The 16,431-nt window shown below is 40.2% G+C and overlaps 1 protein-coding gene across 1 annotated transcript; it reads left to right on the top strand.

Annotated features, from left to right (window-relative positions):
- Positions 1–4,586: 4,586 nt before the first annotated feature.
- On the top strand, positions 4,587–15,463 carry kiss1ra (KISS1 receptor a). The gene is made up of 5 exons (XM_003975455.2): positions 4,587–5,417; positions 6,596–6,720; positions 11,653–11,788; positions 11,874–12,112; positions 12,465–15,463. Exons 1-5 carry the CDS (start codon positions 5,162–5,164, stop codon positions 12,840–12,842), a joined length of 1,134 nt encoding a protein of 377 aa, XP_003975504.1. The 5' UTR covers positions 4,587–5,161; the 3' UTR covers positions 12,843–15,463.
- Positions 15,464–16,431: the final 968 nt, after the last annotated feature.

Below are 16,431 nucleotides of genomic sequence, written 5' to 3'. Positions count from 1 at the left end.
ATAAAAGGTATATTGATAACTTACAACTCTATAAATGTATAAACTGCAGGATCTCTTTTAAAATAATGAGAATTTTGTAATGCATTTTTTGGCTATGGTTTTATGTAATTTTTTTTATTTTAAAATAATTTTCTGTTCAACAAAATTGTTTCCAAACTAAAAATGATTTTAAAAAACCAAACAGAGATATAATGAAGATGAAGAATGTTACATGCACCAAACATCCATTTTAGAGATGAACTTTGTATCAAAATAAACAGTTAATACAGATGATGTTAAAAAAAAAATAAAAATAAACTTTGGATGAAATTTTGTCTCTGTCTCATTGTCCTGACTGGTCCAACTTGTCAAATCTCAGGCTCTTTGTGTGCCTTTTAAAGACTTCACTGTTGGATGGCTTTAGAGTAGCCTTGTTGTCATCAAAGCATCTTTATTTGATGCTTTTTAAAGAATTCTTTGTTCCTGATGTCTTTCTGAGCACATTTCTATTTGAATGAGTGAATCATCCCTCTGAATGCTGGGAGCAGATTAAATGTCCCATCCAATAATAAGTACGGTAGTCTATTCAAAGCAGTTGTTATTTATTAATTTAGAACCTTAAGGTGTGTCTGGAGACAATAATGTCTGCCCTTTTAGCCATTTTCATTAGAATTCTGTTATCCTGAATGTCACCCTGCCGACAGCTCAGATGAAACCTTCAGCATCTCTGATATGTTCTCACGAAAACATTCAGAGCTGTAAACTGTTGCACCTGACAAGAGAGGATATTTCAGCATTTTCTTACCCTTCAAATGGTTTGATGGGGCAGATTAGAATCCACTTTGAATACCGACAGGCATCTCAATGTTGCTAAACGTCAAGCCCCAACTGATGTGAGAGTTCTTTTGTGCAGAGATTTTGTTAAAGCCTGTAGCTGATGATTATCTGTCAGCCATTAGTGAACCAGGTTTTGCTTGGGTCGTCCATCAGGAGTTCAACTTCTCATCATCCTGGTTAATCTCCTGTCAGAGCTGCCAGGTAGAAACCTGCACATCTGCGAAATCACACTAAAGTTAAGTCACCTCTCTTGTTGCTAGGTGTTATCTGAAATAAAGATTTCTTTAAATCCATCACTCTTTAATGTTTTGAATTGACTGAATAATAGTTAGACTTATAGATGAGGAAAATCAAAACAAAACAGTTCAACAGACAAAAACATCTGTGGATAAAAAGCAGCATCGAGGCTGTTCTGGCACAGATCAGGTTTCAATGTAAAAGACAGTCCAAAACTGAAAGGTCCGGGGCATTCTGGGCTAATATAAAAAACTTGTTTCACATGGATAATCAACATGTTTCCACCTAATAAGTCTTCATCAGGATATGAGCTAAATGATTACGCGGATGTTTTATGTCATTTAGAGCCATTTAGAGTGATGATGTCAGCAAGATGGAGCAAAAAGAATGAAATACTATCGTGCACAAACATCCAAAACATCACATTAAAGATAAAAACATCAAACAATATTATCGAGACATATATTCATAAAAGTTCAGTGGTCGACTCTATCAAATGATAAGCACAATGAGAACCAAAGTCTGAGAAGCTGTTCAAGCCTTTTTTCGTGTCTCAGTCAGAGATAACAGGGTCGTTTCCGTGGAGTCGCCACTCTTAAAACCAGATTTATGCGGTGCTTTGTTGACCAGGAGTAACATTCTGAAATCTATTCTTTGAGTCACAATAAGCCCGTGCAGTGATGTTGTGGACCGCTGTACTATGGTCGTTTCCCAGTGTCAGCAACATCAGCTGCATCTGCATCTGCACAACGACGACAACAACAACAATAATACAGCATTATTGCTGTTACTATTATTGTTACTATAATAATTATAAACAATAATATTCTAAGTGCATACAGGGATGGCCGCAGAACCAATATGTTTGTTTTCACAGTTGTCAGCCAGGAAATTATTGCAGCAGTAAGTGACTTACATAGGAAAAATGTTGATGTGTAGAAGTGTTTCCTACGCAGAATTTGAATTCGATACCAAGAATTTGTCTCTTGGTATCTGTTGAAAAGGACGGCACTAATGCACAAATACACATTTTCTACCTAAAAAGTACAGGTGTCTGTGTGTGTGTGTGTGTGTGTATGTGTGTATGTGTGTGTGTGTGTGTGTGTCCGCATGTGTGTATGTTTTTTTACTTAATGCATATTGACCACCAAAATGTGTATTCAATAGGCAAGGTGAGGACATTTTTCCAGCTGTGGGGACATTTTGAAATGTCCTTCGAAGAACTGTTTGAGGGTTAAAGCATATTTTGAAGGTTGAGTTTGGAATAGAATTAGGTTAGTAGTGCAAGTGCAAGTGTGTGTGCAGTATATTCTTCTGATGCCCATATTAAAAAGGATAATGTTAATGTGTATATGGTCAAAAATACAAAAAGTAGCTAGACATTTATATTTCATTCAAATTTTATTCAGATGGCTCCATTATACTGGATGGGAATAACAATGAGTGTGAAATGTCGCTCGCTGCATCAGGTGGAAATAAGCCAGAAACTCTCTGACTCTTGTCTGAATCACCTTCCATCAAGATCCCTTTTATAAGTGATCGATTTGTTTGTTCCATCTTTCTGTTCTTCTCAGTGAGTCAAAGCTGTTTCATCTTATCCTCATTTCCAGCCTGCTGCAGTCTACTGAGAAGGATGCTGCCATTTCCAGGGGCGACCTTCTTTTTCTAATCATGTTTTCAAATGATCTGCTAGCGTGAGCAATGTTGTTGCACAGAAATAGTTGTCTTACTTTGATCTTGTTCAGCAATTTAACAAGTAGTTTGGAGCCCAAAATGCAGTTCACATGTTGCTACCAGCAGTGGGGGGAGGTTCGGGTCACAGACGGTGATGCATGAAAACCATTAATAAACAGCAAGGCTATATGCAAAATGTCTCTGATGTTGAATTAATTGTAATTATTTACAGTATTTTTAACAGCATCACCAGCATCGGGTTTAGCAGCTGCTTACTTTGTCTGCTGTGGCCAAGAAACTAAGATTTATTATTCATTTAGAAGACTGGAGCAACGCTAAGTGAATCCCTTACGGACACTTTCAAAAGGGCAGATCTTCACCAATGCTCAGCTACAATTGTTGTTGCTGCACCGGCACATTTATCTGTAGGCTCCTGGTGTTCCCATCTTTACTCTCATTCTGTTCCACTCCATTTCTTTTCTGCTTTTTTTTCTTGTAGACGGAGCCTAGAGTTCAGGTTCCTTGAGTCCCAGAATGATAAATACTCTTTTGCGGTCTACAATTCAGCTGCAATCCACCAGAGGACAGAAATGAATCGATACGTCTGACTTTATACTGAGCGTGCATCATGAGTTTAAACTAGAAAGAATGCATTTGTCCCAGTTTAAACTGCTCATTTTAAATAGCACCTCAAGTGACGACGCTAGCGTGGTTATGGTTCCCTGTGGGTGGTAACCCTTTGATGCCCTGGTCATGCGCCTTCAGCACTTAGGCCTGTTGTCTGAAGACCTGGTCGTGGAGCCCTCTAGCATCCCCTGGGAGAGTGCGAGCTTACATCCCCTCAAGGTGTGCTGGAGGCTGGTATTAGGGTGTAGCAGTATTCCTCACTCCAAAACCGCTGGTGAAGGTTCTAAACATGTCCTATGTGGAGAGGATGGGGAAGCACAGCCTTTCCCGTGGGATCTTCCAGATATGCCCAACTGATGTTTTGTATGACAGCTCCCCACCAGGTTGTCCAGCTTCCTTGTCGGCTTTGCGGCACTTCTTCCATCCTCATCACCTGTACCACCACCTCCTCCTGTCTCTCTCTGCATCTTGCCCAGAACCGTGGCACTTCTCCCCACCCTGGCCTGCTCTTCCTGCCAGGGATCCTGCTGGATTCTAATCTTGTGATGTTCGAGATGGATTGGTCAAACTCAGTGTGGACGTTCTACCTCCAGCCTGTTCCCTACAGTCCGCCTGTCTCAACTGGAGGAAGATTTGGTCTTGCATAAAAATTTACACATACCTTTACAGATAAATAGAATTAGCATACACCCATTTGTGCACCATAATTGTGCAGGTCTCTGCCTGAAAGTAAACTGGTATAGTAGGCAGACGTCAGTCGAGATTGACACAAGACCTGCGCTCATTGCCTGTACATCCTCAAATGTAGCTGTTCACCTGCTATTTTATTTATAATGTATGGTTTTCATTGTCACAGCTGCACACCAACCAGTATGGCTGTGCCATCACATCGAAAAAAATGTGGGACCCTCAAAACCAAGATGGCCACTGTGATAGTTCAGTTTTTAATGCACGTGTATTATTGTTTACATTTATCTCTTACTATTAAGCCTGGAGGCAAGTGTTTCATTTATTTTGCAAACTCCTTCCGTTCAGAAGCACTGTGGCACCGTTGCTAGGAGACCCAATCATGCCATATCCCACGTGCATTGAGTTACTCTCAATGCATGCATGTATGTGTGCGCCTGTGCGTGCCTTTCCTCTCTCCCTCTCTCAGCTGCATCTCTCCTCTCTCTCTCTCTCTCTCTAAAACTATAAAGCTGCCGGCATCTCCTCGCTCTGGCCACATTCTGCTCAGGAAAAGTCAACGTTTTCTTACCATCACACTGCCTCCACACTCAGCCACTCTAATGGAGCTCTAATGGACAATGTTTGAGATTTTTCAGGAAAAAACAAAACTCTCATCTTCTGGTGCAAAAAGTGAGCGACTGAAGAGACCCGGAGAGGGGGGAAAAAAGGAAGCTGCAGGTGGATTGTTGTCAATGTTTTTTTTTTGGGAGAGGCTGGCTTCCCAAGAGATGTACTGACAGTGAGATTTATGCTCTTGGCAGTTCTTTAAAAAAGAAGAGCAGAGCGTATGCTTTCATTTCCTTTTACTCTTCTGCGTTGTCTTCATTGAAGCACTCGTAATCACACCCAGCTCACAGCCTGGCACACTCACATCATTATCTGTCTCTTCTTTTCATGACTTTACTGGAGCTTCATTTGAAACTCATCATATCCCATTCTCATCATTCTCATCCAACATCCCCATTTTAAAGCAAGGTCACTCACACCCCCCAGAGGCTCAGGCTGACATTAATTTCGCCGCACCTTTTACCTCCTCTTCACCTTCTTCCCTCACCTCTGCCACAATCGCCCCATCGCCATGTACTCGTCCGAGGAGTCCTGGAACTCCACGGAACATCTTTGGGTGAATGGATCTGAAGTGAACTTGTCTCTGGGGAGACACGGGGAGGGTGAAAAAGACGAGGGAGGGGGACAGCACCCCTTCCTCACAGACGCCTGGCTGGTCCCCCTCTTCTTCTGCCTTATCATGCTGGTCGGACTGGTTGGCAACTCACTGGTCATTTACGTCATTTCTAAACACAGACAGATGAGGACGGCCACCAACTTCTACATTGGTGAGCTTTGTGTGTGTATGTGCTTTTCTAACAGTTTGAGACAAAGATTAAAGCACAACCGAGAGTTTGATAAAGACTGCGATGAAATCCCTCTTCAAACAACCACTTCAAATATCCTCACTGTATCCTACACATGTTTAATTTATGTTTCTAACTCTTTAATCTTTGCAGTTTTGCTTCTTCTCATGCCAACATTGGATTGATAAACCTTCAGGGGTTTAATAGAAGCACTGGATAATTTAATTTATAGCCATTTATAGCCTCAGTTTAACAGCGGAAAACCAGCAGAAGAACATTTGCCTTTTTGTGTTGTTAATTTGTGCAATGTTGTGTGTCAAATGTAAAAACACTGAAATCATTCTTGTTGCGGTCAAGGTCACAGCCTCTGATTGGCGATTGGATGCCAAGTGTTGTGTTACAACCAGGAAGATTATTTGTCAAAGTAATGCATTTCAAACAAAAAAGGCTCCATGCCACATACATGTGTAGGTGCAGATCTAATTTCTGCAGGCAGAGCAAAAGCCATGTTCATCGCTGTTCTATTACCTGCAGTATGTGACAAGAATTTGATCCTGCTGAAGGTCTTACATCCCAGAGCACCAGCATTGTTTAATATTCTGCACACTACATTTGCACCTGAACCAGCTGCTCACCCTTTCAAAATAATGCTGCTGCCCCTTTAATGTGATGAGATTTGCTGGCAATACATAAAGTACCATGTGTGCAAATGACTGATGACGTAAGAAGAAGAAGAAGGAACACATTAGGATTTAAAAATCTGAATTAAAAATCAACAACTGCTCTTTCAAAGAGGCAACAGGCATTAAAGGCACATCTTTATTAGCATGCTCCTGATGCATCAGTAGCAGAAACATAATGGAGCTATTGAATAAATCATGCAATAAAATGTACCATTGAAAATAAAGTGAAAATATTTTTAATGAAGTGTGGTAAACTTCATATACAGACCATTACATTTCATTTAAAACATAAACACAATAACAATGACTATATTGATATACTGTAAAATGTGATGTTAAAGCATAAAGCTGATGGTACAGATGGTTTTTACTGAATTGTAGTGCAATTTTCTATTTAAATCATAATATAACGTACCCTAGCCATCTGTAAATGTAAACAGCATTGCTTCTTCTGTGTGATGTTTGTTCTCTCTGCAGCAAACCTGGCCGCCACTGACATCATCTTCTTGGTTTGCTGCGTCCCCTTCACCGCCACCCTCTACCCTCTGCCGGGATGGATCTTCGGCAACTTCATGTGCAAATTTGTGGCCTTTCTCCAGCAGGTAAAAAACTGCAGATCTCATTATGGGTACATTCGTCCTGGTCCGTAAATCTGATTACAGGCCAAATATCACTTTACGTTGATGGATTTGCTCCTAAATCACATCTACCAATTTCATTCCGTTAACTTTGCAATGTGGTGACATTTAGGAGGTTTACAGTCAAGAGCTCTTACCTAAGCAGCAAGTTGTGCTGTCTCTGAATTGTGTGACATTAAAAAAATTGTCTGACCTTTTTACAGGAAAACAGAAAGAGTAAACTTTTAGAGAAAGCTATAATGAACTATTGCCACCTTTAGTGCTCTTGTTTATTTAGAAAACTGAAAGTTTGTGGCGCTGACCTTTATGCACGCTGCAGTAAACATCAAAATTCAGAGAAGACAATATAACACAACTGTCATTGGCTTACTCAATGACATGGATTTTGTACTGAGTGCAGGAGTTGTATGACGTCATGTTCCATCTTATTGTACCTGGAGCTGGGACCTCATGTGTGATTGTGTTTGTGGAGATAGTTGGTGGCCGGTACCTGAGCTGGCAGGGAGACTTTTGAGTGCTTGGTGTTCAATCCTCAAGGTGAATTCATGCCTGTACAGGTATATTTGTTCGCATTTACAAGTCAAGAGGGACGCTAGCGCCTGTCGGTCATCAAAAGAATAGCGTATATAGTGGACGTATATAGTCAACATAGAGGAAAAACCCCACATACTTAAACGATAAGGCTGGAAAGACACACTTGTCACTGTTTAATGGGAGGTGCTGCTCGGCCAGAACACTGAACAATTTGTGGATACACTCATCAGGCGTGGTTACATTGGCTCCATGGACCACTATGTCACGGTGTAAAGGTACCTGAAGGTTTCCCTGGTGGAGGTCCAGTTGAACAATGACTGTTGCTCAATGAAACTGAGGTGTGAGCTCCTCTGTCATTAGCAAAGGCTAACGGCATGGTATTGGCTTTATTTACTACTCTGAAGTCCACCACTCTTTTTCTTACCAGGCTGGATATTCAAGTACCAGGCTGGATATTCATAGTGGCACATCTGCCTGCTCAGTGATATTGGTGACGACCATGTGTTCAACAAAGTGGATGGAGCACGGGAGCCATTTTAGTGTCCACCAGTGGCTGATGGGCGATGCCTGTTAGCATCCCAGTGCATTGAACATCCATAAGATGCTAGTAGGTAAAGCATACTTGGAACATCACAACCAAATTATGTCAGAAGTGCAAGCTGGAGCTTTGGATCTTCACTTTTGGCTGTAATTAGGGCCCTGTGATGAGCTGGCGACTCATCCAGGGGTGAACAAGTGGGCAAGAAAAGGAAATGACAAACATTATGATTACTTCAGGTTTTAATAACCAGGAGTTTGACATCTCACACTGAATGCTGGTATTTTTTATTGACCTAGAACCAATACGTAGCAGCCGTGGTGACATTTGTAGCAACCGGTCACATTAAACATGTGAAAAAGTGTTGCAGTCGGATAGGATCTCATCATCAGATATGTGGAATGTCACAGACTGCAAGTAACATTATATATTCACATCTCGATGCCACAAAGCACTGCTTCACACACATTATTTATAAATGGCACTGAGGGATGATGAATGATTCCATGAAAATCTGCTGAAAAGACAAAGAGGATTAGTGCAGTTTATCATCCATGAATGAATAAATGCTGATCATAACACAAATATGAAAAAATGAATCAAGTAGAAGCCTAGTTTTTTGGTAAACGTTTGATTGAAGCATGCATGTGAATGAAAAAAGGTGAAGACCATAAATAATAATAATTATATATTAATCATTTTTAAAGGAACAGTGATTCCAGGTGATGGATTCATTCATTTTCAGTTTGTAGCATGAAGCGCCACGGGTGCCTAACATGATTGGAACAAAACAGCCGTTGTGTTTCAGGGTCACAGTTTATTAATGAAGGCTCATTTTGTATTCACACAAGGCTTAGTGGCTCCTTAATTTGACACATTTGTCCCGTGAGAAGAGCCCAGCATCCACGCGAGAAGTCATGATTAAATTAAGGCACACGTGTTTTTAATTGTCATTTTCCCATCTTCACAATTTAAAGGCCTCACACTAATGGTTAATTCATGGTGTTGCGTTTTCTTCTTCGATGAGGTGTGCGTGTGTAAGTGAGCTTCATGTTTCTGGACATTCTTAATCTCAAAATGCTCAGCCCATATGCAGGGCACTAGAATGCTTTAGGCATGCTCTCATATTGCAACCCAGTCAGATGATTATGAGAATTTTATTTTATCACCCTCTGTTTGGAGGATTAACACTTGTATTCCCTGCACATTGACATGCATACATCCACTCATTGCTGTTCCAGTCTAATTAAAATTCTGCTTGCATAACACCTGCTTAAAGTGAACAAACATCTACATCCTGTCACCTGCATCAGTCTTCTTGAATTTAATTTATATGTAAAGTAAGAAAAGGGTATGACATAAATATAATTACCACAAATTCCACACTATAGAGCGCACCTGACTATAAGCCTCATCGCCCAATTTTCATAAAATTAAAGGAAAAAATAGACATTTAAGTCACACATGACTATAGGCTGCAGGTGGTCACTTTGAAACATACGATTTTTATGGTTCAGATTATTTTAAATGTTTAATTACTAAACAGGGCAGTAACTCACTTGTAAAATCACGTTACAGTAACACGCCATTTAAAAAATACCAAGCCTACCAGCTGTTTTTGTTAGCCTTTACCTTAAAAGCAGCATTGTAAGCATCTTTAAGCGCTGTCTTGCTCTTGCTCTGCTCAAGCGTTCTCTGGTGGCTGCTTGGCTGTAAATATCCATTTAAATTCAGAAAACTGTATTTATCCCGGTGGGGCGAATGAGGAAATCACAAAAATCCATAAATAAGCTTCATCGCACTTTAAGCCGGAAAGGTCAAAGCGTGGGGAAAAAAGAGCGGCTTATAGTAGGGAATTTACAGTCATTTAGCAGTGTGTCCTCTGCTCAATCTACACTTTCATAAAATACTGCTAATGCGTCAAGTCTTCTCTGAAACATCCAAGCTTTTGAGGAGGGTCTTATTTTAGACACATTATTTTAGCACAAGACATCCTGACTGTCATGAAGCCCGTTTCCATGCTGGCCCTATATCTGAACTTTGCATAACCCCTCCCTGCGACGCCTCAAACCTCTGGAGGGTAATGGTTACAGGCGCCACTGTCTTAGATAAGAGACGGCTGGAGAAGGAACATATACAGACTAGAGGGGCAAAATTAGATTGTACTTAGAAGAGAGAATGGAAGCAATTTCTGACCTTTTATTTCTCATCTGTCTGCATCACATGCACATGAACACTGCTCTCTTCTGCTCAGGTTACTTTTTACTTTGCTGTCTAATGACTGCAAAGACTCATTTTTTCAATGTTTTATTCATGGTTTTGTTTAAAATTATTTTAACCTTTACAAGCATGAATGGATGAGAACATTTTCCAAGATTTTACCCGGCCATCAACTAGCCAGTCGGCACTTCTGCTAAAAGAACAGCTTTTGAATAGCTTTTCAATATAGTATCCACTATACATAGAGCAAATAGAACATGGGCAGCATATAGCCTCTTTTATGCTGCCCATGTTCTATTTGCTCAGTGTAAGGCCTCATTCACTGTCTTTCCTTTAAGCTCATCCGAAAAGATCGAGAGCTCATCAGCAATGACCTCAGATGTTAGATAGTGTTGCTGAAACACAGCCAACAAGATGCTCTGAATTTTTTCTTGAATATCTACAAGGTTGGCTGCGCAGGACAACTATATTAGAGGGGCTCAACTATGCCTAAAATAACTCTTGGGCTTATTTTCTTTTGTTTCTGTAAAAACGACCCAATCTGCTCGGTCAGTTTGATTTGATTGCATCAAATTCTCCTGGCCAGACGTACTCTTTATGAATGAAAGTTCCCCACTGAGGTGTGTAATATTTAACATTCAGCACTTAATCCCAAAAACAGTGATTAAGACCAGAAGATCAGAAGATAACTAATTCAAGCATACCCACAGTAAAGGTTCAAAGATCTCATCACTTTTCCCCCTAATGTGTTATTTTGCAACCTTGTGCAAAATCTTTCAAAATTCAAAATACACTTAATCTATGATCAATCTACACTCCACAGAATGAATTGACAGGGGAGAAAAAACAGAATTTTCAGGTAACTAGCACATTTATTTTAAGAAACAAAATAAAATACATTGGCAGCAACAACAGCCTCCAGCTCTCGTTTCGTTCACCTGTATTTACTGATATTCTGTTATTGTGATCCCTTAGTCTTGTCTGAACTCCTATTTGGTTTAGATCAGCGACAGTAAGGAGTATAGGTTACGTCTGTCTTTTGCTCCACTGAGCTCAACTCTGAACAGCCTCACTGTTCCAGCCGCTGAAAACGTCCTCACAGCACGATGTCAGGAATGTACTAACACTTAGAAAAAGGCCCAGACATTGAAAGAATGTCTAAGAGTCCTCCAGATGGGCTTTCAGGCATCTTTTCCTGACCTTAATAGATCTTTCTCCTATTTGTACACAGGATCTCTTAAGCTCAGCCAAAGTGACCATTACACAGCTTATGTAGACAGGTGTGTCTTCCAGGTCATGTCCAATCAGCTGAATTTATTACATGATTCAGGGTCTGAATGCATATGTCAACAGATTTTTTTATAAATACAATTTTAAAACCCCTTATTTTCATATTGTGATTCTGCAGCATTGATGAGGGGATATTTACATCAATAGTTCCCTAATTTAGCATAAGACCCCAAAATAAAACCCAAAAAACAAAAAATGGTATAAACTCTGCACATCTAATCTATAATTAATTACAGTTAGCTACTTTAACCCTAACCCTTACCCTACTCTCTTATGTTGTTATTGATATACGTTGTGTATTTCTTCTGTGACAGGTGACAGTCCAAGCTACGTGTATCACTCTAACAGCGATGAGTGGAGACCGCTGTTATGCCACAGTCTACCCGCTGAAATCGCTCCGCCACCGCACCCCAAAAGTAGCCATGATTGTTAGCATCTGCATTTGGATTGGTGTGTTTTTTGAATTTCATAAAAACACTGCAATTATTGTCAATATTTTGCATGCCAATTCTGCTTAAACATCTCGTATCTCCAGGGTCCCTCATCCTGTCCACCCCAGTTTTAGTGTACCAGCGTCTCGAGGAGGGTTACTGGTATGGGCCGAGGCAATACTGCATGGAGAGATTTCCTTCGAAAACACACGAGAGAGCTTTCATCCTCTACCAATTCATAGCTGCCTACCTGCTGCCCGTCCTCACTATTTCCTTCTGCTACTCGCTGATGGTAAAGAGAGTGGGCCAGCCCACTGTGGAACCAGTGGACAATAACTATCAGGTCTGGTTTTGTCTCTGTTTGCTTTAGTAATACTCAATATCCACATGAATGTGTGGTTCAATTTCACTCTGCAATTGCTAAACACCACTTTTGAAGCTATTATGAGTTTGTTTCTGGATTCAATACAGCCTGTCAGACCTAAACATTAGCGCTATGCTAGGCTAATCTGGCTGAAGACTTTCTCAGGATTGTCTGGGTTGATTCACAAGCACACATTTATGTATAAAGGCTTAATTTTTGATTTTTCCCTGCTAGATTTAGCATCAACAAAATGTTGATACTATGTGCATCTTAGCAATGGAGTATTTCAGTAGTTAGCACTTGATATTAATGAAACTGTTCTCCCATACAGGTTAATCTCCTTTCTGAAAGAACCATTAGCATCAGGAGCAAAGTCTCAAAGATGGTGGTCGTAATCGTCCTCCTCTTCGCCATCTGCTGGGGTCCCATCCAGATCTTTGTCCTCTTTCAGTCTTTCTCTACAAACTATCAGCCCAACTACACAACCTACAAGATCAAGACGTGGGCCAACTGCATGTCTTACGCCAACTCTTCTGTTAATCCCATAGTTTACGGCTTCATGGGCACCACCTTCCAAAAATCCTTCAGGAAAACTTTCCCGTTTCTGTTCAAGCACAAGGTCAGAGACAGCAGCATGGCTTCAAGGACAGCCAATGCTGAGATCAAGTTCGTGGCTGCAGAGGAGCGCAACAACAATGCAGTACATTAAATATGTCAACAAAAATCTATGAATAATGAGTATTTTATTGGGATTCCCAATTGGGCTTTGTGGAAGGTTTCTGAGAGGGAAGAGAGGGCTGTTGGCTGACACATTCATAGCTAATTTAATGAACAAAACTGAATGAAATCACTATTGAAATAATATAGGCAAACAGATGATGATTTCCTGTTTATTCATCTGCCAAGATTGGCCACCACTGACATAAACCATCACTTCCTGGGCTGCCAAACCTGCGAGCCAAACAGCCACCAACGGAGAGAAGTCAGACGTGGGATGTTAAAAGACGAACATTGGTGGAACATTTTGGCTGAGAGCTGTAGGCGCTTGGCTATAAAATCGCAGCTGATGATATCACATAGTCTGAGACACATTAGGATGGAGACACATCAGCCAGAGCCGAGTCGACAAGAGGAATCTCTGAAAAGGCAACAGCAGACGAGCACCGAAGGTGGAAATAGCCTGAATACGCCACTCAAAAAGCGAAGCTTAAAGCCATTAATGAACACTTCATCACAGCTTTGATTATCTTAAGTCGAACTACATTTCTCCCTTAATTGTCTTGAAAAATTGCGTTTGTTGGATTATAGGCAGAGTCAATCTACCTCCCGCTAGGTGGCCATTTACGTCACACCACAACAATCCATAAAGGACTCATCAAGCAAGGCTAAATCAACAGCAGCGAGAGAAAACTTTAAGCGCCATTAAACTTGTCCGTGAATCAGCATCCCGGAGGTCTCTGCGGCATTCCAAAACATACTTTGCCGTCGTTCGTTGGGTTCCTACTGGTTGCTACCGCTCAGAGCACTTGTGGGAAGCTTCTGGTTCCAGGTCAATGAAATGTAAATGTTAATGCAGCACATTTATAGATCACTCAGCTCGCCGTCCACATGCGCTTGTAAAACAATTCACAACCCAGCTGTTAGGGGGTGACAAGGGTGCCGTTAGTTGATAACAGCTCCGAAAATCGGAGGCCTCCTCACTGTCACATTTTAAAACTCTCCTTAAAACCCAAATCTTGTCCTTGGTTTTTCACACCACGTATGTTGTTGATTCTGTGCGCATGTATATTTTATCTGGGTTGGACAGTCTATTTTTATTTATTTATTTATATATATTCCCTTCAGGGCGAAGGGAGAGGAAGTTGCTGGAGCCTATCCCAGCTGCACATATGTGAAGGCAGGGGACACCCCTGAATGAGTCGCCAGCTCACCACGAGGATTTATGTGAGCATTTGGAAACCTTGCTCAAGGGTACCTCAGCAGTTAAGGTTTCCTTCCTTTCCTTTCCTTCCTTCACCTCTCCATAAGGGTACAAGAACGCCTTCCATGTATGTCTGCACTGGGGCTCAAACCCAGAACCCTCCGTTTCTCAGCCCAGTCCCCAACAGACTGAGATCAATATTTTATTATATTTTCTGTTGTTTCTGTTTTATTGTACAGCACTTTGGAAACCTTTCTGTTTATCTAAAATTGTGCTTTATAAATAAGATGGACTGGATAATGAAAGGTGAATATGTGCTGTTATTGTAAAATGATTGTCATTTGACCTGGAATATTCGCTAAAACATTACTCTGTTTTTCATGAAATGCTTTAATGTTTTGGTTCGACAAAACTGTGTTCTAAGGTTGCTAAAGTATTGATTAGCTTTGCAAGCTCACCCTAGCCTATATAATCAAATACACTCATGTACAATTTGTGCAACTTCAGGATAAAAGAGTTGTTGTGCCAGGACTGAAATAGATGGCATCAAACAGGCGGCGAAGTAGCTATGATTGGTTTCATGATCAGTAAGGTTTACAAATACGTATTACAACACAGTTTTTTGGGGTAGTTAGCCATTCAAGTGCTTCATTTTCTTTTTGCCAACTTTTCTACATCCAAGGCTTTTACTGAAGCAACATTCATGAAAATTGCTCCTGTGGCCTTACTTTTCACTTTATTTTATAAGTGAATAGTAACATTTAGAGAATGTGTTCCTATTTGCGCAGAGCCAGTCTATTATGTTGTTTATTTTTGTGATGTTTCCTCTCTTATTGTCATAAGTCACGAAAAACAGGCAGAAGGGGAGTTTTTAAATATATCACGCCAATAATTGTTCCAGTATTGATTTTTTTGTGAAAGACTGTGTTGACTGTTGATGTTGTGTGTAACATTACAAATTATGTCTATTACTATTATTGTACAAACAAACATCAACAACTGTCACCTTTTTTGCTGAGCTTTCACCTCTTGTGTCGCAACTTACATTTAAAAACGGTCACAAGTTTCTTTCTTTCTTTCTTTCTTTCTTTCTTTCTTTCTTTCTTTCTTTCTTTCTTTCTTTCCACCAGATATGATAAACCTCTGAACCAGAGCCAGTGTTGATATTTCTATTGTGTCCATCATTGAACATTCACACCTTGGGCAACAAATGCTGTTGATTTTGCCCCACACTGTGTATCCAGCTGCTATTCCCTTGTAATGGAGATTGTGGTCATTGTGAAAGGTCATTGTCAGGCAAATAATTTGCCCTGTAGCCTGTTTTTAAGGCTTTTCATGGCTATTCCAATAACCTTGAGGGTTTCCATTTCCAGTCCATTTGTGTCACTGAGACATGTTTCTAATAAATATATCCAATTAATCCACAGGAAAAACAGAAGGAGTGTTGCTTAATTAATCAGGCCAATCACGTCAGTATGCAATCTGTGAAAGTGAATTATGCAGCTATATTTGACCTGATAACTTGTCAGCTGGTAAAAACTATTTGCGGTTGGGCTGATGTGGCACAACATTTCCCAGTCTGGTCCAGTATAAGAATTCAAATCAACAATCAGATAATGACTAGAATGATTTAATCTCCTTTTTATAATCAGTGGTTAAACCACTTACAACTGTGTAAGGTGCCATCCAAGCTTTACAAAGGAAGGGTATCGGTAACTACTAGTTACTAGTTCTTGAGAGAACTTTACAGCAAGGTATGATCAGCTGTATTTGTACGAATCAACAGGACGTGTGTGTGTGTGTGTGTGTGTGTGTGTGTGTGTGTGTGTGTGTGTGTGTGTGTGTGTGTGCAGACAGAGCCATTTATTTTTTATGATCAAATTTTTTTATTTTCAAGTAAAGGCAAAAAATACAATACTGAAGAAACAAGCCTAAGGCCAAGAACATGCCATAGAACAAAATACAATAGAGACACTACAGAAATTAAAATAAATAAATAATAATTTAAAAAAAAATATATATATATATATAAATAAAATAAAATAAAAAATAAAAATATGTATAGAAAGAAAGACAGGACACAAAAAAAAATCACATATTGACAAAAATGGAGGGAATTGCACTTAAAAAAGGGGGAAACGGCAGTGGAACTATATTAGAAGAGCTAGAGGAGATAAGATTTTATGTCATGCTACTCAAAGACTCAGCGGCGGTACGCCATATGTTGATTGTAGTTTCATTTGCGCAGTTAATCCGAGCAGTTGAAAGCTCCATGTAAATGACATCGAGCAGGGACAATACCCAAGATCGGGTGGTCAGAGAGTGAGGTGGTTTCCAACGAGTTGCAATCATTTTTTTTGCTGCTGTTAATCCAGCA

This window comes from Takifugu rubripes, chromosome 22 (genome assembly GCF_901000725.2).
Source record: "Takifugu rubripes chromosome 22, fTakRub1.2, whole genome shotgun sequence".
Lineage (NCBI taxonomy): Eukaryota > Metazoa > Chordata > Actinopteri > Tetraodontiformes > Tetraodontidae > Takifugu > Takifugu rubripes.
Note: the sequence above shows the minus strand (reverse complement) of the source record. Positions and strands in the feature narration are given on the sequence as shown.